Below are 25,943 nucleotides of genomic sequence, written 5' to 3' on the forward strand. Positions count from 1 at the left end.
AGAGGTATCTGGAAAGCTGCAGGAAAGCCCATTAAAATGGATTTATACAAATCAAATAAAATCTGCTTTATTAGTCTCCTTGAAGAAGAGAAGTATGTGGCCTTTAGCATTCTACCTTATGACTGTGTTTGTGGCTAGCTGCCTCTTAAAGTATGAATCCTGGCAGGCAACTGGCTTATACCATCAGTGACAGCATATACTGGTCAATCACAGCAAATCGAGGGAAAAGAACAGTCAGTTGAGCTGAAAAGGTTACAGCAACGAATGAGGAATCTCCTGGCTCAACAGATTATCTTCCACACTGGTGTCCAGAGCCCCAGCCAAGGGATTTTTCAGAGGCAGGTGCTTGTGACCTGGGTTCTAGTTTTAATGGTCGGAAGCAAAGCAGGGCCAGGCTTGCCCTGTGCTTGGGAAGCCACTACAGCAAACTCAGACCCTTCTCATTCAGGATTAAGCATTTTTACGTGGCTGATCACTGAAACAAACAAAGAGAACCAACCCCAAAATATTATTTAGAATTTCCACTCTGACAAAACAACATTTTTGCTTTTTCCTTTTTGTCCAGAATTGCCATTTTCACCATATGGAAAAATATCTTGTCTCGAGCTGCTGCCTGGCACTACGAGCATAAATCAGAGTGAAAGCCAATTTACGCTACTGTAATTACAGGAATTAAAAACTTGATGACTGTTGCTACTAGAAATACCAATACAGTTATACAAGAGTGCTGGACCACAAGTGCAAGATTAATGAACTATTAGCCCTTCCTGCTTGTCTTACTATTTTAGTCCTGGATGCCACAACACAGAGAAGAACATCTTTGCAGACAACTCACATGTACCTGTCAGCCACAGCCACATCTGCAAGTTGGATCCCCAGCTAGGAGGGATTAAGGACATAATTTCAGACCTAAGAATTGACATAACAGCAATATTCTGAATTAATGTGGCACCAGAGAAGCACAAAAGCGTAATTTTCTAATGGAAGCAGATACAAATGCTACACAACAGACCTTCTTCTGGCCCTCGAACCAATGTCAGTACGTGGCTTAGGAAGCCCCACTGCAAAATCCAAAAGCACAACTGAAAAACTGTTCAGTTTGGTAAAACATTGATGACCGACTGCACCCCCAGTACTACACCCCTTACCAAAGATGAAGGGTACATATGGCATTCTCCCAGCACGAGACAGTCACTAAAACACAAAGCAGGTCCTTAACAAAAGTGAACATGATCTGGAGTACTCATTTGGCAGGTCATTCAACTTTAATATATTTTATGGCATATCTAGGACATTTTTAAAAACACACTTCATTACTATATTAAAAAAAACAACCCCCAACTTCCCCTTAAAATATTAGTTTTAAAAGTTACATCTATACATACAGTTAAAAAAAGGAGAAAGTTGCCATAGTTACAGTAACAAATCAGAGACGCATTTACTGAGATGAACATGTAACGTTATTGACGTGAATCCCTGTAAGCCAAATAAGAAGTCTATTAAAAATCCATACAAGATTTGTCATACTACACACGCATTCAGTTATTAGACGTCTTGTCTGTTCACAATGAATTCCACATACCCTCTACTTTGTGAATACAAAGTGTTCTAATATATTTACACTCAGTAAATATATTTAAATAATATATTCAAGCCACAGTGTAAAAAGGATAAACCTCTTTAGAAGTTCTGACAGTTTTGTTGCGTTTTCTATCTATCTGAAATACCTCCATGCAGTGTTCTTACCTACGCCTTGGTTAGGGGGAAAACATGCTCTTCTTGCCAGCATGGTGCTCTACTTCTCTGTACTGCTCTTGTGACTTTCACTATGCAACTGCAGCAGGTCAAAGCTCAACTTCCAGAGGTGCATTTTCAGATCTAGTGTCCCCCTGGGCCGGAGTGCCTTGAAGTAGGAAGAGCTGAGGTGGCCTCACGACCTGGCAGGACTGCAACAGCCACTGGCACCTGCACCAAGCCTGTGCAGAACTGCAAAGCCCATTCCACCTTTGGTAGCTTTCATAGCTGCTATTTTAAGGCCAGTGACATTAGATCTATTTCACATGAGTGATGTTAAGAGACATCTTAAGCCTGTCATCAGTACAGGCCTTATTTAACCAGTGGTCAGCTACGACAGAGTAGCCTCATCACAGCCTGTGTTTGTTTTCAGAGAGGGTTGGGGAATTGGGTGGAAGGAAGAGACAACAAGTACATGAGGCTGCTTTTAACTACATTGCAAACTAAGACTTTATAAAAGTGACTGAGTGCTGCCATATTTTCTTTTTGCTAAAAAATACTTAATCAGTACTGCTAAGGTAGCCTTAATATAAATATAAACTCAAGTAAGACAACACTGCTGTCTTTTCTCTGTATCTACACTGCTAACACACTTGGGCCCCAACAGTCCAAAATATCTGGGATCTTCCACATTTCCAGTGGGACTTAAGATCACCTGAATTTATTCCTGCATTACTTTTCTCTACCTGAGCTCCAAACTCTAAGCATTAGCTTTCTTGTCAAGGCCTACATTTGCCTTATTCCACTTGAGCATTTTTCAATGCTCTTCTTTAAATCAGCAAAAGGAGTTTCTAAATGAGTACCATGAGCCAGAGATTTGAACGTACCATCTTCTCCATATGTCCTAAGAGTAAAGCAAAAGAACTAAGCCTCTGTTCTGTATCTTCCATGTGAACAAGCACAGAAATGCTGTCTGATCAGATACACACTGTCCTAAAGAAAGCAATCTCACAAGTCGCTAAGGTTAAGAGAGAAATGTACAAGGTGAACACTGCTTTTGTGTTCATTAGTACAAACAGATTAAAACAACTGTAGTTGCCTATGCAACCAACCTATCTCTAACAGAAAACAGAAGCCATATTTGCTGACAAATCCGAGTGGTCTATTAAATGAAAAGGCAAATTACAAAACCTCCTGTAATTTGGCCACTAGACCAAAACGCTACTTTCCTTGACTTGGATGCACTTCTGCAGGCTCTTAACATGGCCTGTAAACCAAAGCTTTGAGGCAGCCACATGCTGCTTCACCCCTTTGATACAACAAATTATCACCTGTTTCTGATCCTCTCTGTAAGATTTTAGTCCCAGATGTAGAGTTACCTTAATGAGACCACCCATCTCCAGAAAGCTCCTTTTTTGTTCTTGATAAAGAAGATAACCTGGGCACTCTCCATAGTCAAGCTGTGTTGCTCCAGAGGGATACCTGTAGACTAAGTGCTGGAGAATTTACACACATTTTGTTGACAGATCATGGTCACTCTAAGCCAACACACATTCTCTTTTTGCCAGGTTTACAGGACTTCAGTTTGTATTTGTTTTGAATATATTTTAGAAATAAGTTGGAGAAGTATCTAAGTTGGAGATGTGCTGAAATTATTTTAGCTGCAGATACTATTGACATAGCATCTTTGTAGTTCTGCAGATCCCCTAACAAATGTCAGGAGAAGAACTTACTGTGTTACGCCAAATAGAGGAATAAAATAAGCAGCCAAGGATGGCAAAACATCAATCTCCAAGTTCTTGGGCTAAAACATCTTGAATGAACTTCAGTGTATGTTGGTACAGGAAAGCATCCTTCTTCTTTGGCTTACAAATATTTAGATGATTAACATCCACTGGAATAAGGTCTCCAATTCCTAACTCTGGGAGAGGAAAAACAAAAACAGGAAGAAAAAAATTACAGAAGTTAGTAAGATTACCTAGACTGAAAAGCACATCTTGCATTAGCAATTCCTCCTTCAAAAGCAACTTTGCCTATCTTCAATTTAATTGTTTTGTCTTCGTTATTTTTTAATGTGCTAAAAGCATCAATACACACTGTTATAGAGTCAGATAGAGCTATACACTGCTACAAAACCCACAGTGGTAAACCACCAGCTCAGAGTTCAACTATCTTTATTGGGAATATGCTAATGTACATTTCTCCATACAGACAACTCTGAAGAATCAAAACTTCATTTACCAGCATCTGACTGACACCAAAGTCCTGACTGAAGTTTAAGCATTGATGTGAAAAGGAATAGGGCTTAAAATTAGGGTATGCGGATTCTGATCATCAGTAATTGCCCACATTCCTTATAAAATACTTGGATGTGGAGATTAAATATGGAACTAGAGTGAACCTGAAATATGCCACAAATCACTACACACATGTCAGGGGAAATGAAAAACTTAGATTGCTTAACTGTAGGATACAAGTATTCCATTCTCAGCTAATGATTTTGGGGCACACTAGGGATTTCGCTATTACTATCACTATCCCTACTAGTGAACTTTCCAGTTAGGATGCCATGACTGCCACATTCCAGTTTATTATCTATTCACTCAACCTCCTGAGAAATCTTTCATTTTGCTCGAACTCTATCTTTAACCATGTAGAATAACACTAGAGCAGGATGAAGGTTTGCCTTCACATGTGCAAGCATGCATGTAAGAAACGGAGTGTATTGCGTGTCAGCATGGGTTTTGAACAAAATGAGTGGGGAGCCACTGAACTGTCATGTGCCCTCCACAGGCTTTTCAAGAGAGCTCACGTGCTGCATTGTGTGTCATTGCTAGAAGAGGAGAAATACGCTATAATGTTTTAAGTGCACAGGACATATCCAGACCTCTTTTTCATTTTATTTTGTTAAAAAAAAAAAAAAAAGCCCAGTTTTTCAGTCCTTGCCAATAAAATTGCATCACAACATTTTCACAAAAAATTGCTTCCTCAGAAGACATGCTGGAAAAATACTGCTAAATATTGACTCAGGAAAACACGGATGTATAGTCCCCACTTTTTAAAAGCAATAAACTTGCATGTAACCTAGTGGGTTTAGCTGGTGGAAAGCCTCACCTAAAACCCAACAAAGCCATGGTTTCTGTTCAAGGCCTTACAGGTACCTCTGGCAGTGCAGAAGAGGGTTTTGCTTGGGGAAAACCTGAAAATACCAGACTTAAATAAATTCTCCAGGTTGAACACCCATGAACAAAGCAAGAGAAAGAACTGCCTGGTTTTCCCTTCTCCAAAAGGCAAAAAGATGGAGGAAAAACTCTTCAGGAGGCAAACTACTGCTTGAATACCTGAGATACGGAAAATAATGGCATTCTTCACACTGAAAAACAGTTTTTTCCATTAGCAGTTCGCTAATTTTCTTTCTTTTTTTCTAAAGGAAGAAATAGCTGAAATTCATGGGACCTTATAAAACTCTATTCAGCCTATCTATACAAGAATAAACAATAGTTACCCATAATTACAAAACAACAGACTATAACAATGTAACCTCAGACCAGGGTTTTTTCAACAAGTGTTCCTCACAGTTAGAGAAATCAAAACAAACAATTGCTATTCTAAGATATAAATGTAGCTGCCTCTGATCTTAGCAGGAAAACTGTAATTTAAACTGAGCCAAAAGTTTAAACAAAAAAAACCACAGCGTAACAGATGCTTTTTTTTTTTTTCCCAGGTCTTCCTACCATAGCATTTCTAATCCTTCCTCATTAATGATGCTTACATGAATATATACAAAATAAAATAAATTAAATGGCTATTTGACTTACTTGCTGATTCCAGAGGCACAATGTGCAGTTTTATCATACTACTTATGTGTGTTGGTAAGGTTTCTGCAAAACTCAGCACTGAAAATTTCTTATCTTTGGCAAGAGACAGGAAGTCATCATTCAGCTCTTTAAGGGCAGGAGAATCTGAGAAAGAGCAACATAATTTGTGCAGCGTTATCTTGAACATAAGATTACAGCATTTGCCTAGACTGCATTCCTAGAGATGTTTTGGAAAAATCAGTACTCCAGAAAAAGAAGTAGCATTTTGCTTTTAATCGTTTTTTCCCAGCTATCACATATAACAATTTTTTATTTGTGCTTAGCATGGAATTTGTTTAGAAGATAAGGGTCTGAAGTCCAGCATATGTTGAATTCCTACATTGCTAAACGGCTCATACTACTATAAACCAGTTCTGACTCCCTTTTTTCCCCCCTCATCTCTGCAATCAAATGAAAGTTACTCAAAATTCAACACTCAACCCACAACATTAAAACATGTTTTTTATCCAGCTTTTTCTGACAGCATGATTAAAAAAAGAAGCTTCCTGGATGGATTAGCATAGACCCCCGCTGTGAAAGGGTAGCAAAGCAAGCATACCCTTGCTGAGTTCTTTAACCTCTGCAGACGGAAAGAGAAGATATCTGGCATTCATAGAATATTCAGCCAGCTGGGAACCATGGTGAGGTACACTATAAAATATGATTCCTCTGGTGTTTTTTACAATTTTCTCCATTTCTGGATTCTTGGAAGCATCCACCAGCATCTTTTTGACTAGAAGACCTGGCAAGAGAAACTGAATTAATGCAGGGATTTAAACCACTGTGAAAATAATGATCACGCTACATTATCCATGAAACAACTAACCATATTCTTGCCTCAGCTGATTAGCCCTTAGTTTGTCAAATATGTAAGATTAAGCTCAAAAAAACCACAAACAAAACCTGAGGAGGCATTAAAATGAAGTATCAATGAACGATGCAAAGCCATTTATGGTTTGCTTTAAGTGTTGCTAATGACACTCACTATATGTCTGATCATGGAGAAAATTTTGCCTCTGGGTTCCCATTTACATGAATTTCAACTCATTGATTTCATGTTTTTAAATCAACACAGTAAAAACAAACAGCAATAAAAATCCTTTCAAAATGCATATGCTGATGAATACAATGCATTAAGAAAGAAGAAATCTATTTTCCATTTTTTGCAAATGTTTTTTGATAAACTACTCCGAGTAATGGCATTTCAGACTGAATCTGTTCAACAGCTTATTCTGAAACATAACAGCAAAGAAATACTTTGTATCAAACAGGCAATGTGCTTACCACCCATGCTATGTGATACCCACACCAGAGGTCTGTCTCCAATTCCAGCAGCTCTGAGCTTGTCAAGAAGCTCATTGCTCCTGTAAGCAATAGACTTCCTGCAAAGAAAAAACAAACAGAAGCATGATGAAGCATGACAGGTTAAAAGGCCATGTTAAAACAGAAGGAATTTGCAGTGCTGCACATTAATGAAAATGAATTAAGTACACAAAACATTAATTACTTAATTATTGCTGCTACACTAGAAAATGCCAAAAAGTTTTGTAAGGTTGGCTTCACAAAGACATCAGGAATTAAGCTAAATGCAATTTTCTGATCTTGCTAGAAAGTTTTCTTTTAATTTACTCATCTATTTCCTTTTAGTTCAAAAGATCTTTTTATGATGTCTTATATAGTTTCATTTACACATTTTAACAAAAGTATGTTTTCATTTTATGAAAGCATCATTAATGCATAATGGACTTTATTCACAGAAACAAGAATATACCTAATGTCTAGCAAAAATGTATGTTGCTAACTAAAAAATACTCACAATGCGGAGCAACGTACATGATCAACCACCAAACACACTTGAAAAAATCAGAGACAATGTCTGCTATACTTTCCAGACAATAATCTCCACATATTTTGCGCTGGAATAGTATAAAAGCACAATAATTCTCCACTTTATAAATTAAGAGACCGAGCTCTGAAAAGTATAAGCTACATGCTAGAGGTTGAAAATGCACTTGTGGTACAACCAAAACAAAACCAATGACAATTCCCAATCCAAGCTTCAAAGTGCAACATTGTTACTCTTTGCAGTGTCCACAAGAATTGAACATAGAAGACCCTTTGATAATGAAATCATCAGGATATTGGGGCAACCACTGTGCAAAGTAATTCACTTCATCTCTACTGGTTCTCAGCATTCTCACTAGAAATTGCTTTATAACACATATGAAAAGGCCACTCAGGTGTCTTTTCAGCTGAACAATAGGTTTTAGGATAGCTGAGAGACATAATTCACTTTTAGGACAGTGAATGAGCCTGTTAGAGCTCATGCATTTAGAGCAATCATAAGGTTGTGATTCTACTTCTACATCTTTGCTCTTGATAGTTAAAAATACCAATATCTTTAAATATATTTCTTTTTTGATTAACCATATACAATTAGAAATTAATCAAATACTATGCTTGGGTGACCTGTAAATAGCAGGTGTAATAACAGCAGGTAATGTGATTTCCCACTTTGTAATAAAAAAGACATTATCTTAAAATAAATAGATATATATTCCTTTTTCAAGTCTTCTTACATGAAAGTTATTCCAGATGGACACAGGAAAAATGTTCACTTTTTCATTTAGGTTGAAAGAGACCTTTAAGATTACCAAGTCCTACTGTAAACTCAGCACTGCCAAGTCAATCACTAAACCATGTCCCTAAGTGCCACATCTTTAAAAGATCTCCAGGGATGGTGACTCAACCATTTCCCTGGGCAGTGTGTTCCAATGCCTGACAATCCTTTCAGTGAGGGATTTTTTTCCTAATATCCAATCTAAACCTTCCCTGGCATGACATGAAGCTGTTTCATCTTGTCCTACCACTTGTTACTTGGGAGACTGACCCCCACCTCATTACAACCTCCTTTCAGGTATCTGTAGAGAGCAAGAGGGTTTCCCCTGAGCTTCCTTTTCACCAGGCTAGATAACCTCGGTTCCCTCAGCCATTCCTCCTAAGGCTTGTGCTCTAGACTCTTTATTATTTTTGTTGCCCTTCTTGTTGTCAAGCATTGGAAAAGGCTGCCCAGGGAAGTGATTGAGTTACCATCCCTGGAGATATTTAAAAGATGTGCAGATGTGGTACTTCAGGAGATGGTTTACTGGAAGACTTGTCTGTGCTGGGTTAACAGTTGGACTCAATGATCTTAAAGGTATTTTCCAACTTCTATGAAAATGATACACTTCATTTTATCATGAGGATAAAGTCATTGGGATTTTTTTGCTGGGCTTATGAAGCATTAGTGGGGCATTTTAGGAAATATTCCCCTTAAGATATAAAACTAATGTTACATTTACATCAACTAACAGCATTATCTAGTGTCTCCCTTAAACATGAAGAACAGACTGTAAGAATTTAGGAAGTTGGCACAAGTAGTTACCTGTAAGGCTACAAAGCTCAAGCATATCATGACTGTACCTAATGTTTTTCCAAAATCATTTTCAAATCCAACAGGAAAAATTAAATTTAGTTTCACACTAGGTGATCCCAAGGTTCGGCTTTACATGTCTCCCTCACTTCCAAACTGCAGACATTACATATGTTACCTGTGAGCTTCAACAGGACATTTTGCTTTCCAGTCACTCAAATCAGTGTCATATTCCACAGAAATGACTCTAAGGGCAGGACAGTCTGAAGCCAGCCATGTCTAAATTGAAGAAAAGCAAAACCAAAGCAGCTTATAACTGAAGTACTTAAACTCTTGTAGGCAATTTAGCAGAATGGAGCAAAGATGTTACTATGGGGACAATATCAAGCAAGATATTTGCTCTTCAGTTAATCCCTAAATATATCTTACACTTAAGACTATTACTCTTTCATACCACACTGCCGAGCTCTACCGTGTTCCCCAACCACAAAGTAGGCAAAGGATGCAGATAGATTACTAACTTGTGCACTCCTGGCTCCCTCTCCTGGGTAAAACAAAAATTACTAACATTACCAACAGCACTGATCAGTTTACAGAGATACTTTGGTGGTTACACCAATGTGAGTTGCTTGAAGCACTAATTACTTATCAAAAATATTTAAGTAGCAATCTGCAAAATCTGAGGTACTCAGACACCTATGTAAGAAATTATAATTAAAAATTAATTTTATGTATATTTTTTTCTCAGCAATAACATTCCATAGCAGAAGAATGATGTTGGAGGCTTAAAGTTAGCAGGGATTTTCATTGCAAGAACAACCTGCTCAAGATTTCAGCTTACTAACAAAAATATATCAGGAACTTGAAAAGTGCTACTTGTATAACACATTATAAGTAATTTGATTTAAAAAAGACAACTGCAGACAGTGTAACTCTAGATCCTCTGGACAGCTCTCATTCATGAGAAATTAATGAGAATGTTGTTGTCTTTTACCTTTGGCCAGCACTGACTATACTCCTCTTGTCCTTCAGAAGCTTTTTTATCCAAACGCCGGTCAATATCTTGCTGTCGCCAGGTTTTAAATGCTGCTCCCAAAAGACCATGAACAAAAAGGATGTCTGCTCTGATGGGCTGACTGATACAGAAAAAGGAATTTCTAATTGCTGCATGGTACATATTCTTTTAGCAAGTAAAATTTACACATCACTTTTAACCTAAGGGATGACAAAATTCTATTTTCAGCACTATATGTGACATCTTATGGTAAACATTTCATGACATTTCATGATATTTCAAAGAGGATACTCAGAGCCAGACAAAAAAAAGGGATCCACCCAGAAGAGAGAGATATAAAAAGAACTATGGAAAATACCAGCTCACAAGTCATATTTTTCTATAATGAAAACCAGCATTCTCTCCAGCTACTTTTAATGCAACCTGGTAGTTCCAGCTTTATCGTGAAATTACATCCTTATTGTAACTAACACCAATAACACCGGGAATAGTTGCGACTAAGTGACACACCACATTGGAGACTGCTTCAGCCCCAGATATACAATCACTATTAAAAGAAGCTGCAGCTGTAAATTTACTGCATCTTAAGCCAACATGTGCTGCTGCCAGCAAAATAATTATCCCGAGACAGCAAGCACAAAGGTTACATGGTTGTAATGCATGAAAAGCAGTAATTCATCTTGTGTTCTGTTCAGATTTCTCCTGCAGTACAATAATACTTTTACAGTCATGGACTGCTCCAACCACTTCTGTTGTTCTCCTATTTGAGAATCTATATTCAGTCCTCTCAATCCAGCAAAGAACAGCAGGAGCAGGTGACATCAGTACAGCAGCACTCTGATGTCAGCTCTTTCAAAGTTTTTTAACTAAAGAGTTTAACAAGCAACTGAAAGTACAACATGTACAAGTAACTCAACATGTACAGTTATCTCCTTCCACTTTACCTGCTGCGATATTGTGGATGTAAAACATAAACACCATCTAGATACTTTTCTTTCACTGCATCTCTGTCTAGATTAGCCAAAGCTCTGGCTGCATGAGAAGACTGAATGACATGTGGGGATTTCATTACTTCAGCAAGTACAGAAATCCAACCTACATTGAAAAAATAAAGTGGCAGGTTAACTAATAGAAACATCATCCAAACAAAAGAATTCAGAAACATCATACTTCAAACTATACTTGTGAAAACAGATGTCAAAATTTAAGAATGGTAACATCAAAAATAAATTTCTAAACAGAATAAACGTTGACTCCTGTGAAAGCTCTCCTTAAGAACACTACCTATAATCTATTTTCAGTTCTCCAAATACAATAAAAGACGGCCAAGCTAGTCCAATTAAAATTAGCAAGGTCTCTGCTTTTGCATTTCTCTTATAAGAGCCAAGATGAAGAGTCAAAAATAGTGTTCAGAATCCTTCTGCCCTCAGATGCCTTATTACAGCTAATACAGAAGAAAAGCAACATTGCTTTTCTTTCTCTTCCTGTGTCACAGCTTTTGCAAAGGAAAAGAGCCTTAGAGGTTCTTGCTTCTTGCACATCATCCAGCAAGAAAAGAGTAGTTTTATCAACTCTTAACCAGCAATATACAACTGCTCAACTCTGGAGTCTGGTTCACTGTCTAAAATCCCATTTATACTGAGAGCTCTGCCCCAGGAAGCTGCTGACTTTTCTGTTACAACCTCTTCCTCTATACATACAGTTTTAGCAGTCACCCTATCAGCCATCATATCAGAAAGCAAGAAAGGTACTAAAGCTCAGACCCAAGGCCTTTGTAGTCTAGCTGTCTTTCCCCAAAAATAAGTAGTAATGGAAGTTGCAGAACAATAAAGGAATAGAGCAATAAAATGACAAGTATATAGGGCTGATTCTCCATTATATTCTTTCAGGCTTCCACAGCCAACTTGGCTTCTGTGTGTAGAACCTTTGGTCTTGCATGACAAGAAACAGCAGATGAGCATTCCCTCTTTGCATTCTCTGCGCTAGTGAGGATTTTATAAATCTTGGTCAAATTCTCCTTCAGTCGCTTTTTCCATACTAAGTGTCCTATTCTAGTTATTTGTTCTTTATACCACAGTCATTCCAAATTTTTTATCACCCTCATGGTCTTTCCCTGTGCCTTTGCTACTTCTCCTTTTTGCAACAGCAGATTAAAAATGTGTTTAAGAGGCAGACAACAGCTCAGATTTATACAACAGCATACTGGTATCTTCTATTTTTCTTATTCTTTATTTCCTAATAAAACATTGGGAATTATTTATTTGGTACAAAAATTTAATTGTGATAATTAGGGGCATTAAAAAGGGGCATCAGAGCAAAGCTTAGCAGAAGTTCCTAGCCTAACATGAAACAAGAGAGGGTGGAAAGGTATGTTTCACTTTGTTCCAAAAGCTATGGACTACAAGCTGTTCTGTTCCTTTACAAGATTAAAACACAGTCAATTAAAAGAAAAATTATCTGCAAGAGAAGAAAACTCAGATCTTTGCCAGTCATGTAAACTGAACATCAATCAAGTCCAGCCTATCACCATCCATCAGACTTAGCACACCTCTGCAGCACTGACGTATGTTGGCCAGACAGCATACAGGACTTTTTGATCAACACCACCTAAGCTGTCTATACTTTCTGTACTAAAAAAACAATAGCACCACCTCCCCACCCTCACAAATAAAAAAAAAACCACACCACTACCATCATCCTTTGTATTTTAAAAAAGCACTGCATCCTCCAAAATTTTAGAATAGAAACCTGACATTCAAACTGCTTGCACTTGCTTTCCTTTTACCTGCACGTACTATGGAAGCATGAAGACGTTCATCTAAAGCCATATTTCCAATAATGCGAATTATGTTCCTTTGTATTTTTGCTGAATCTTTACGCAGCTGGTATATCCTCTGTAGTAACTGAAGGCCTCCTTTAGCTTCAATTTTATCACAGTGAGAAGAAACCTAGTAAATACAGTAAATACAATGACAGTAAATAGACATTCTGCAAAAGGTCGAGATGCCGTTAATTCACATATTAGGGAGTCTGAATGATGCCGAGCCCTTAAAATGTAGAAATTCTTATGAATCTAGAATGTATTATGCCGTAGTTGAAAATAAAGTAAGTATTTTAATATGCTAAACATATGATTTCTATGGATTAACAACCTGAAAGATGCTGAGTATCATCACTCTACTCTCCTCCACATTTGAGAGAGATGAGATAGCTCTCCACTTGATGTGATCAAACTTCAACAAAAGTTTAAGAGTCTGAACAGGATAATTATCTCCATTTGTTAGAGCAGTATCTCAACCCTAGCTACCTCTCTTCCTGTTCACCATGTAAAATGGAATCATTATAATCCCTTCTCTTTGAATGGTATGTCAAAGATATGTCTACATCCCATGCAGCGCTGCTACTATTACTGATCTTAAGTGCGATAACAAATTCTAGTCCAAGCAGATGAATATACACTAATTAGTTGTTGTGGTAACTACTGATATTGGCCAAATGCTTCTGACTTGAACATGTTCTTTACAGTGCTTGAAAATGCATCGTAGTTATATGCTGATGTCCTCAAGTCTGTGGCTTTCAACAGACACACACACATTTGGAATTAGTACAGTCACAACTTGTTTAAACTGAAAATCTGGAGTATAAGAAGTTCTAGACTGAGTCAGAATTTCTATGTATATGGAAGATGAACAAGGAATACTGGCAAGCTGCTCTTTATCCATGCCTACTGCCAATAACAATTTGGCATTCTCAATGCTGTTTCTCAGTGTTCCAGGCTTCTGAGCAATTAAGCACACACAGAAGAGTACACCAATAGGGAACAAGAAGAATCACTGCTACACGAAGTCTTCCATACTCTGTATCTGTGAGAGATGTGCAAACAGCAGACTGGCCCTGGAAAGATGCATTGTATTAGGTGCATGCTGTGCATTGTTCTGCCAAAAGCAATGACCCCTGGAAGAAGGTCTTTTTTTGAAAGCCAAGGTTTGCATTTCATTCTGACTCTTGATTAAAATGAATTCATGAAGCTACTCTGCTTTCTAGAAACCTGACACTACAGTTAGACTAAGAGCACTAAGAGACCACTTGTAAGATTTCTGAATTAATGTACACCAACTTAGACAAATCCACACATACTTTGCACTGAGAATTTCGTATTACCAATATCTCACTTACTTGAGAAGCTGCAGAGCCTCATAATGTCTATCTCAAATAATGACAGTGTCAGTGGGAGGTAGCCCTAAACAGAAAAAGACTTCTGGACTTGAGGCATTCTCCCCTGCTTTTCTGTGTCAGAGCTCTCTTAACTTTTTGAAAGATACATACAAGTATACCACAGTGGAACTTATACAGGCTAATTAGAAACAAAAGAACTTACATTCACTTCCAATTAAAAAAAAATGAGTCTGTCATGCTGCCTTCCAATTCTCACCAGTCTTGATTGTTTGAATATCCTTACAGAAGCGGTAAGGGATAGGAGACAAGGAAATGGCAACTCCTTCCCAATATATGAGAGCATTAGAACAGAATGTTTGTAAGTCTAGCTTTTCAGTTATAGCTTAAAGGACAAATTACCTTAGAATGCTGTACTAAAGCTTGCAAGCAGAAGAGTTCCACTGTCTCTGAAGGGATCTTACTCAGTGTCTCACAATATGGAAGGCCATTGCCTCCAAAACACCATAAACCTCCCTGAAATGAGAATCAGTAAAAATTATACCACATTCCAAATGGCTACAAAAAAATCAGCATTTATAAACTAAAACATTAAGTTTGTAATGGTCCATAGAAATTTCTACAATGAGTACGCAGCATGCATGCACTTTTCAAAACATACAAATTACACAACAGTACACAATATCTAGTATTTCAAACTAAAAATATTAACTAGATTTCTAGTCAGTAGTCTCCATAGTCTATTAGCTTCAAAACATAAATTAAGGGGCAAAATGTATGATTTTCATTTTGTTGATGAATGTCTTCTTTCAAGATCATTTGCTCAAGCATAAAAAAAGCAAGATCCATACTGTATCTAGATTTGCATAGCTGCAATAAAGAGGAGGAAAAGGAGGAAAAAAGGTCTTCAACACGTAGCAAGGTCTCTGAGGACCAGTCTTTCTCAACCATGCAATAGGAAGACCAGCATAACCTCAATAAAAAACAATTTTCTAGAACATCATGATTATCAAAATGCCTCCAAGTATGGTGTCTTACTAGAACTCTCTTTAAAACAAGAGGACGCAGTATAAAAACAATAAGGGGTGATAATGCAAAAATATTACACATAACTGTGTCATAGGAAATAGTTATTGCACTCTGAAATCTCTAAACAAAGCCTGGCAGGCATCATTATTAAAACATGACAGTAATTTTTACGACTGCGCCTTATAAAAAATAATTATCACTGATTAAACAGTCATGAATTTTAAATAAAAAAATAAAATGCAAAATACAATAGTGGATTACACTGGGATTATAATTATTATTTTTAAGCAATAACAGCCCTTTAAATGACATTCCTAAAGCCACTTAGGAAATTGTTGGACAGAGTTGAAGAAAGTTCCTAGTTTCCAAGTACAAACAGACTGCTAGACTATTTAAATTCTGGTTTTGGCAACAATGACCTGTTACAGGGAGGCATTTCCATGTGGTATAAGAGAGTTTACTATTTAAGGTGTGCTAACAATTTATCAGTTTGCTAGTAAGCTTAAAAGAGGTTTAATCATCTCAGCAGTGAAAGAATATCCAAACAACAGGTAAGATGAAACGTGAAAAATCATTTCATGAGCACTGCAAGGGAAGGAAATGTTCTGGACAAAATACTGAAATACCTGCTTTATGGGAAGGCTTGTAAGAAAACATATAATCTTTCACTAGACCAACCAGTAGAGCTGGGAAAGATAAACAAGCTTTCAAGCAGACAGACTGTGTGTAGAAGAGATTTTATTTATGTTGTACAGTCACAAAGTCTCCTTCTCCTGCAACACTCAAAAATATGAAAACAGGTTTGTATCTTTGAACTCTGAAGGAACAAAGAACCCAACTAGTTCTATTCTGCAGGCGGGAACTCACCCTTTGTGCAGCGAGAATCTGGCTACTTTCACGTAAAGCAAGAGATGTGAAGTGCTGGACACATGGATCAAGATCAGTCTGAGGTAAAGATACTAACAACAGGCGAAGTTCATCTTCTATGGTATAATCCTGTGACAAATAAGCACAAATAGCTTTTAGTTCTGTTCAAAGCATGAAGCAAAACACAGAGAAAAAAAAGATACCTGAAATAATGAAATCACCCATATTAATAAGGCCACAAACCACAAACCCTGCACTTAAGTGCTCTGCAACTTTGGTTTTATATTACACCTGTAAAGACTTTGGAAACTGGTAATTCTAAAGCCACCATCTGAGTGATGAAAAGCAAGCTTTAAACTTCATACTTTCATGGCCTTATTCTATATAGGTCCAAAAAAGAAAAAAAACATTCTTCTCGGCACGGGAAGCTTAAAAGTTCACCCTTAACTACACAGTAATTTTGGTGCTGCTGCATTAAAATGGAGGCATAAATTACTAATAGAAAATACAGACAACAGTTCTTTTAATCTTTTATCTTCAAAATATTCATATAGATGTTCATTTAATAATCAGAGTAGATGACAGGAAAATAGAGTATATATACAACCATACACTAGTACAACCTAGTACTTCAGGACTGACAGGTACATATCCACTATCCTGTAATGTTACAAAGATAAGCAAGCAAAAGCTGAGAATATCTCTACCAATGAAAGCTGGTTTTCAGAGTTTCATCAGTTAAGATCTACAGGTATTTTCTGATAGGGACTTCTGCCAGCATTCATTCTATTAGCATTACAAAAACCCTTTGATATTATGCTTTATGTGCCAATTCTGTTTACTGAAGAAGCTGATATGATGACGATTGCTCAAACCACCATATCTATATATATATATATTTACTAATGACCATAAAAAACAAACCAAGGCCAAATTTATCCAATACAGATTTGTTGGTAACCAAAAGCTGGCAATAGAAGTGGGCCTACAGCAGAAACTTACACTGGCACTGAGGATGCAAAAGCCTCCAGAAAAGCTCTCTACATGTAGGAGTCTGTCAATATCGACAAGTGTCCTGGGTTCAGCAGTAGCAGTCATTTTTTCTCCTTCTTGGTAGCTGGTGGAGCGCTGTGTTTTTGACTTTTGGCCTGGGAACGGTGCCGATAACACCGATGTTTTTAGTTACTGCTCAAATGTTTAGACTGACCAAGGACTTTCTGAGCCTCATGCTCTGCCGGGTAGGAGGGGAAGCTGGGAGGAAGCAGAGACAGGACACCTGACCAAAACTGATCAAAGAGGTATTCCATACCACAGCACATCATGCCCAGGATGTAACTGAGAGTTACCCAGAAGGGCTAGCTTACTGCGGGGTTGGATCAAGTATCAGTTGGTGCTTGGTGAGGCTGGGGGGGGGGCAAATTATCGGTCGGCAGGTGGTGAGGTGTTGTATTCTCTTCCCTTGTTATTTCCTTTATCATTATTATCATTGGTGGTAGCAGTAGTGATTTGTGTTATACCTTAGTTACTAAACCGTTCTTATCTCAACCCATGGGAGTTGAATTCTTTTGATTCTCCTCCCCATCCCTCCGGGAGCAGGGGGAGGGCAATAAGTGGGGAAGTGAGTGAATAAGCTGCGTGGCTGGGTTTAAACCACTACAACAAGGCAATCTAGGATGACCCCAGGGGTGTATCAATATATGTTTTGTATAAAGTTTTGTATTTTGGTCTCAATTTTACTACTTTATTACTTACTTTAGAAGAACTCACTTCAGTATAGTTACCAACAACAAAAGCACTAAAACCAACCAAGCAAGCAAAAGCCATCTAATACCTGCTTTTCATTTACTTACATTCTTTATTTCTGGCAATGGTGGCGGAGGCAGGAAAAAACGAAGGTTGATATCTTTGGATCGAGCCAACCCTATAGTAGTCCTTTGATCACAGGTTTGGGCAACTGTACCATACTGATAACCTGTAGTACAAGAACTTGAGTGTTACAGTTAAAACTATACTTAAGTATTTCATTTGGTTTTAAATGTAGTTTCTGATCTACTTTGTAAATACACTTGAAAAAAGAGCAACCTCTCTGCAATTTTGTAATCACAAATTCCTAAAGATAAAAATTGCAGATGTTAGACTAGCACTATACTGAGCTGAAATACACCTGGGCACTAACCGTTCATTAGAGACCAGTCTGATAATGGTTCTCAGATAGAAGATGAACCCAAACAAAAGCAAACATTCAGTATTGCCACCTTGAAAGGAATACAAGAACTACAAACCCAAGCTTAACACCTGGGCTTCAGTTACAATTTGAAAGGCACCCTGCATACCTTTTTCTTCATACAGTATTAAAACCCAGCCTTAAATCCACATGCTGCAAAGACAGAGACATGTAATTTTAAATGATACAAAATACACGTTTCAGTAAAATTGTTACAGAAGATACAAGACCGACTTTCAGTAACCCTACCAGATTTAAACAGTAACTAATCATAGAATCATAAAATCATAGAATAGTTAGGGTTGGAAAGGACCTTAAGGTCATCTAGTTCCAACCCCCCTGCCATGGGCAGGGACACTTCACACTAAACCATGGCACCCAAGGCTCTGTCCAACCTGGTCTTGAACAGCATTCACAACCTCCCTGGGCAACCTATTCCACTGCCTCACCACCCTTACAGTAAAGAACTTATTCCTTATACTTAATCTAAACTTCCACTGTTTCAGTTTTAACCCATTACCCCTTGTCCTGTCACTACAGTCCCTAGTGAAGAGTCCCTCCCCAGCATCCCTATACACCCCTTCAGATACTGGAAGGCTGCTATGAGGTCTCCACGCAGCCTTCTCTTCTCCAGGCTGAACAGCCCCAACTTTCTCAGCCTGTCTTCATACGGGAGGTGCTCCAGTCCCCTGATCATCCTCGTGGCCCTCCTCTGGACTTGTTCCAACAGTTCCATGTCCTTTTATGTTGAGGACACCAGAACTGCACACAATACTCCAGGTGAGGTCTCATGAGAGCAGAGTAGAGGGGCAGGATCATCTCCTTCAGGCTGCTGGTCACGCTCCTTTTGATGCAGCCCAGCACACAGCTGGCTTTCAGGCCTACAAGCACACACTGAAGCCGGCTTATGTTCATTTTCTCATCGACCAACACCCCCAAGTCCTTCTCCACAGGGCTGCTCTGAATCCCTTCTCTGCCCAACCTGTAGCTGTGCCTGGGACTGTTCCGACCCAGGTGCAGGACCTTGCACTTGGCATGGTTAAACTTCATGAGGCTGGCATCAGCCCACCTCACAAGCGTGTCAAGGTCCCTCTGGATGGCATTCCTTCCCTCCAGCGTATCAACTGAACCACACAGCTTGGTGTCATCGGCAAACTTGCTGAGGGCGCGCTCAATCCCACTGTCCATGTCACCAACAAAGATGTTAAACAAGATCGGTCCCAACACCGATCCCTGAGGGACACCACTCATTACTGATCTCCAGCTGGACATTGAGTCATTGACCACAACTCTTTGTGTGCAGCCATCCAGCCAGTTCTTTATCCACCCAGTGGTCCATCCATCAAATTGATGTCGCTCCAATTTAGAGACAAGGATGTTGTGTGGGACAGTGTCAAACGCTTTGCACAAATCCAGGTAGATGACATCAACTGCTCTACCCCTGTCCATCAGTTCTGTCGCCCCATCATAGAAGGCCACCAAATTGGTCAGGCAGGATTTCCCCTTAGTGAAGCCATGCTGGCTGTCACCAAGCACCTTGTTGTTTTTCATGTGACTTAGCACGCCTTCCAGGAGAATCTGCTCCAAGATTTTGCCAGGCACAGAGGTGAGACTGACTGGTCTGTAATTCCCCGGGTCATCCATTCTCCCTTTCTTGAAAATGGGGTTATATTTCCCTTTTCCCAGTCGTCGGGAACTTCACCTGACTGCCATGATTTCTCAAATATGATGGCCAGCGGCTTAGCAACTTCATTCTCCAGCTCCTTCAGGACCCACGGATGGATCTCATCAGGTCCCATGGACTTGTGCATGTTCAGATTTTTAAGATGGTCTCAAACCTCTCCTACAGTGGGCCCAAGGTCTTCATTCTCACAGTCCCTGCATCTGCCTTCCAAGACTTGGGTGGTGTGGTCAGAGCCTTTGCTAGTGAAGACCGAGGCAAAGAAGTCATTCAGAACCTCAGCCTTCTCCAAATCCAGGGTAGTCAATTCTCCTGATAGGTTCTGGAGGGGGCTCGTGTTGTCCGTAGTCTGTCTTTTATTCTCTACGTACCTATAGAATCCCTTCTTGTTACCCTTAACATCCCTAGCCAAGTTTAATTCTAATTGGGCCTTAACTTTCCTAACTGGTCCCTAGCTGCCCAGACAATATCCCTGTATTCTTCCCAGGCTGCCTGTCCTTGCTTCCACCTTTTGTGGAATGTTCCTTTCCAAATCCTACCTACTTCATAGCTGGAAAAATGTGAAATTACATACTGACACTGAGTAGCAAAATGAAAGGGAAAAAGAAAAAAACCACCCTCAAATGGGAATAATATTTTCTTTTTATAAAATTTCTTTCTATCTTTGTTACTGTTATACAATTCTAGAACAAAACTGCCAAGCCATATAAAATATAATTTTCACAGTCAGAGATCAGTCATACTTTGTAATTTGGTGCAGAATATTTACAGCTGCAAACTGAAGTCACCAAAGCTGCCTTTTGGACAAGCAAAATACTCTACTTATGTTAACAGACATGCTGAACAATTTGGTCTTAGCTGTGAAAAGTTAGCACATACTTTCAGTCTTAATCTTTCTTGGACTCCATTCTGGAATTACCAGCTTAAAAAAATTTTCTTTCATGAGGTAGCTAGCAAGAATAATTGGTGTTTTTGAAAATCCCAAATACTACAGCAATGAGCACTATAAAAAAGTACAGCAAAAGCAACTAAATTCCTGAGTACTGGCCATCTTGTGCACTAAGACCTGAGATCACCTGCTAACAGATATTCTCCCATAAACAGGAGACAGTTATACTAAATTAGTATACAAAGCTTCAGTTTTGGTACATCCTAACTTTCAAATGTTTTCAAATACAGCTTTTTGATGTAAATTTCTTGAGGAAATTAATTAGAATTTTAAAGAGGTAACCTGAAACAAGATAAATCCTATAAAGCACTGCAAGAGTGAAAGGTCCTCAGCTGATCTAGTTACCACAATAATGAGAGTGAAGATTAGTGACACCTAGCTTATGTGGACTAGTGATGGAGGGGGGGGAAGAGGCCAAACATATTCACAAACACCCCCTTTACTTGGGGTTTCAAGGATATTTGCTGCTAGAGCAACAGGGAGAGCTCATTACTATTAAATAACAACTAAGATGGAAAATGGCTTACAAATAATACTTGCACATACAAGTCCTCTATTTTCTCATTGCTACTTTGCTATTACTACCTATCAGCTACTAATCAATTTTTATTAACTTAACCATGGCCTTGAAGTCACTCTTACAGAGCCTTATAAAAATCACTGCCAGGACTTGTGACCGTGCTAGCAGTCCCAGCTGAAAACAAGGAATTAATGAACATGAACTGCCTTCCCACATCACAGCAGTGCACAACAGTGGGTGCAATTGTCTGGTGGGGAAACAGAGAGAGGCCTGTACTGCAGATACACACTCTGTACCAGGGTATAAGGAAAGAATGATTGCTTGAGATATAAATAAACCCCTCACATTTTAGACCAAATTTCAGACAGTATTTACACTTTTTGCAGCTCCTAGCTTTTGTTGGCAGCAGACCTGAAACAGCTGAGACACTTCCGTTTCTGGGATGAATTAGGCTGTATCTGTATACGTTACCATGCCAGTGACTGTTGTTTGCCAGGTCTTGTACAGCCTGAAGTCGGACCTCTTTGTCTTCTGACTGAGTTCTCTTTAAGAGAAGCCATAAGGCACATTCATGATCTTCTCCATCAAATGTACTAAATTGTTCTTTTACCAGGACAGAAATGAAGCAGACGTTATTATTAATGAGCATTTTAACAGTCACGTTTCTATTTGTTAAGAAAAAAAAAACCACACCACAACTGTTTCTTTTAATAACTGAATATTAATCATTAGCGAGTAATCTCAAATCTCTTCTGAAACATCACTTTCATTTACTATTAATATAGAAAATTGTAAGTAATATTACCACCATTTCAATAACAAAAAAAAAAAAAGGTAATTTTGTAAGAAAAATTACTTTACTTTCTAAATAACTGATGTTCCACTATTCAAAAATAGTGATCATAGATAAAAAGCCACGCTTTCAATACCTACCTTTAAAAGGTCTCCGGAAAAATTTAGCTTCTGTTTCTAGAATTTTCCTCACTGCTTTATGGATTTCTTTTCTGGCTTTGTACGTGATTCCTACAAGAGAATTTTTAGATTACTAGAAGACTGAAAGACAGTTTTCTCACATTATTTTCCATATATATATATATATGAAAAAATATATACACACACATACACATACGGACACACATAGCGACAAGTATCTAATATACAGAGAACTGTATGTATAGAACTATCTTAAAAAACCAGCTATTAGTTTAAAATAAATTTGGTGACATTGTGAAGAACACTATTTTTGTAACAAATCTCAGGTAATATAATTTTCTTTATATAATGGTGACTGACAGAAACATTAATATGCTATTTTTAGGATCCAACCAATTATAAATCTTACCTTGATATTCACTTTGATTTAGAGAAGCTGTATGTACATATATATAGGACTTAAGTTTTTCCTGATGTAGAGCTTGAGTATCAATTCGCAGTAACTTCTTTAAGGACAGGACTTCATACGTAATGAATACAAAGCCTCTTTAAATAAAAGAAAACTGTGTATGAACATTAATTTTAAAAATATTATGGTAAAAACATGTTAACAATCACTCTGGTATTTATCATGCAGATTTTACCAAGTTTGTAATAGCTGACATATTACTTTAATTTAGCAAAGTAAAGACTCTAAAATACATTAAAATAAGTAATAACTGTCAGAAAATATGCTTCAAAGCTATATTCTACTATGTCTAAAGGTCCTGTAGCATTGTTACATTTTTTGAAAGATACACATAATACAATTAAAATTTTAATTCATAAGTTACATGCATGCTTGTCGTTACAACTTACCCAAGTATCAGTGATCCAGTTACCTTTGCAATTTTTCCTTGAAAATAAACAAAAAATACATGTCAAACAAAGTTGTGTCCATCACCTCAATATAAATACAGTTAGCATTTGATTACCAGACACTAAGAATGTCAGCCGCTAAGAATAAGCTTTTTTAAACTTTTCCATTGCTCTCTGGCTTTCAGAGAATCGTTACCTAAATTTACAAATAGGAAAAACAATAATTGATCAGAATTTCCTGCTCTCCTAAGCAAGACGCTAAAACATGTACCCTGCCAGTACTATTTACTTTAAGTACTGCCACCCATCAATTAATTATATTCATTGCTGAGCTGCAGGCACGAACAGTAAACTTTCTCTGCCTGTGCAACTAGCATTCATTCAGAACATTTTAAGGAGTTACCCAATGGTGGATATTTCTTCAATTTATATGAATACGTACAGGAGCATGTATGTTCTTTGAAAAGTGCTGCAGAGCCTCTTTAAGAAAATAGGTTTTGAAAAAAAATTACCACTGAATCTCACAGATAAAGCAAACAGCTGAATAAAAACATGCCACTTGCAATAATTTCCCTTTTAAATCCAGCAATTCCTGTCAGATCTGAGTATTTTGCCTGGATTATAGGATCTCAATACAGAGAAACCCCATTATTACTAGTAGCAGCAAACCCAGTGGAACTCATCTCACCTATCATGAATAATTTCTTTTCCTCAGCATGAACTGGGAGATTTGCCTCCCAACTACTGCCACCAGGTTGTGAAACTGTAAAAATTTTGCATGCACAGAAGAGGCAGAAAATGTTGAAAAACAACTGGCAGAGAAAGTTGAAAAGGCAAAAAATTGCAATGCTTCCTGTAGAGCAGAAAAATAAATATTCTATCTTTTAATGCTCAAAAAACCCCCTTAGAGTCATTAGAATTGTCATCCTATACAGAAGGCACTGAAGAAAGCAGACACTAAGTAGGAAAGACTGCAGAATTAATACCATTAAATAAGGAGAAAGAAACGATAGGAACAAACTTTATTGCAACCTTATTAATAGTTTATGAATGTAATCTTTTCATGGCTCTAACAGTTATAAAAAAATAAGATATAAAATGGAGATTGCATTTAGAGAGGGGACCTTCATCTTAGTTCTAATTCCAGATAATCTTCTAGAGTCAATTTTACATATCATTATGCAAAGCAAGGTCAGAGGCAGACACCCACTTCAGGCCAAAAAAAAACCCTGATCACAAAGTATTTATGGATTTAGATCTTTAGTATCAGTTAATTATGCATGGGTTCATATCAACACAGCTTTTTCCTTTTTATTAACACCTCAGATCAATACATATAGAACTGTACTTACTGATATCATTCCAGGGTAGATGTGTTTTTGTGGCTGGACCAGGAGTTCCTATAGTTCCTATTTGTCTATAGCAAAATACACAGTAAGCAGTCACTGACATTCTGTGTGTTGAAAAAAAAAAAACAAAACACAAAAACAAAACAAACACCAAAAAAAAAAACAACAAACAAACAAAAAGAGAGAAAGCAATGATTGATTTGAGAATTACAGCAGAAAACCTGTAGCAGTTTTTTCCCCAGTCCTTTTAATACAAAGGTCATGATTGCAAAGGTCGTGATTTACAGCAAAGGTCACAATAAACCATATTTGTGTCATCTAACTCTATATAAAGTGCTCTAATTAAATAAGTCTATGAACTCCTTAAATTATTAGGCTTCATTTCAATTACAATAAAAATTTAAAGCAGTGTCTGATACAGTGTCTTGGTTTTAGAATGTATCTCTAATTAACTTCCCTTGTCAGCTTCCTTTCTTACTTCTTCGTAACTCTCCCTTAAATACCAGATAAAGTCATATGTTGTCGTGGTTTAAACCCAGTCAGGTAATTCGTTCGCTCACTTCCCCCCCTTTCTTGCCCTCCCCCTGCTCCCGGAAGGACGGAGAGGAGAATCAAAAAGAATGAAACTCCCATGGGTTGAGATAAGAACAGTTTAGTAACTAAGGTATAACACAAATCACTACTGCTACCACCAATGACAATAATGATAAAGGAACTAACAAGGGAAGAGAATGCAACACCTCAGCACCAGCCAACTGATAACTCGCCCCCCTCAGCCCCACCAAGCACCGACCGATACATCCTCCAACCCTGCAGACTCCCAGCCCTTCCGGCTAACTCCCAGTTACATCCTGGGCATGACGTGCTGTGGTATGGAATACCTCTTTGGTCAGTTTGGGTCAGGTGTCCTGTCTCTGCTTCCTCCTGGCTTCCCCTCCTCCCTGGCAGAGCATGAGGCTCACAAAGTCCTTGGCCAAACCAAAACATCGCTATCAGCTCTCTTCCCAGGCCGAAAGTCAAAACACTGCACTGCACCAGCTACCAAGAAGGAGAAACATGACTGCTACTGCTGAACCCAGGACATTATCCACCCCTTATTCCATACCATTCACGTCATGCTCAGATCCCACATTTTCAATATACCATCACTCTTATCTAAGTGCATGGACCAGTAGCTATAAAGCTGCTGCGTCCATCTGGTCCATGATGCCAGGCTCCATCTCTTGTAACAGTCTTCCAGAGCAGGAGAGACTGTGTGCAGTGTTCACACTCATGAATAACCTGGGCAATAGTGTCCATTGCTAAGTCCACCCCTCGATCATGAGTCCATCTCTATGTTGCA

General features: G+C 38.2%; 1 protein-coding gene across 2 annotated transcripts; it reads right to left on the minus strand.

The window, feature by feature from the left end:
- Positions 1 to 1,715: 1,715 nt before the first annotated feature.
- SERAC1 (serine active site containing 1) lies at positions 1,716 to 24,717 on the minus strand. Of its 2 annotated transcripts, none has more exons than XM_062640847.1 (16): positions 24,605 to 24,717; positions 23,253 to 23,289; positions 22,804 to 22,940; positions 22,395 to 22,484; positions 21,933 to 22,064; positions 17,938 to 18,059; positions 16,088 to 16,216; positions 14,594 to 14,707; positions 12,804 to 12,966; positions 10,963 to 11,113; positions 9,998 to 10,139; positions 9,182 to 9,282; positions 6,876 to 6,973; positions 6,151 to 6,333; positions 5,553 to 5,696; positions 1,716 to 3,655 (listed from the first exon to the last, which is right to left on the minus strand). In XM_062640847.1, exons 1-16 carry the CDS (start codon positions 24,702 to 24,704, stop codon positions 3,519 to 3,521), a joined length of 1,980 nt encoding a protein of 659 aa, XP_062496831.1. In that variant the 5' UTR covers positions 24,705 to 24,717; the 3' UTR covers positions 1,716 to 3,518. The 2 variants fall into 2 exon arrangements, with proteins under 2 accessions (XP_062496831.1, XP_062496832.1); XM_062640848.1 differs by lacking the exon at positions 24,605 to 24,717 and adding an exon at positions 23,941 to 24,039.
- Between the last annotated feature and the right edge of the window lie 1,226 nt (positions 24,718 to 25,943).

Source organism: Pezoporus occidentalis, unplaced genomic scaffold, assembly GCF_034315485.1.
Source record: "Pezoporus occidentalis ecotype Australia unplaced genomic scaffold, CSIRO_AGI_Poc_V1 ctg67, whole genome shotgun sequence".
Lineage (NCBI taxonomy): Eukaryota > Metazoa > Chordata > Aves > Psittaciformes > Psittacidae > Pezoporus > Pezoporus occidentalis.

Coding starts and splice junctions, on each gene's coding strand:
- SERAC1 (XM_062640847.1), bottom strand. CDS start 24,704: ATGTCAGTGACTGCTTACTGTGTATTTTGCTATAGACAAATAGGAACT. Junction 16,217..17,937: donor CATTGCCAGAAATAAAGAAT/GTAAGTAAATGA, acceptor TATTTGTCACAG/GATTATACCATAGAAGATGA. Junction 3,656..5,552: donor TGTGCCTCTGGAATCAGCAA/GTAAGTCAAATA, acceptor TTCCTCTCCCAG/AGTTAGGAATTGGAGACCTT.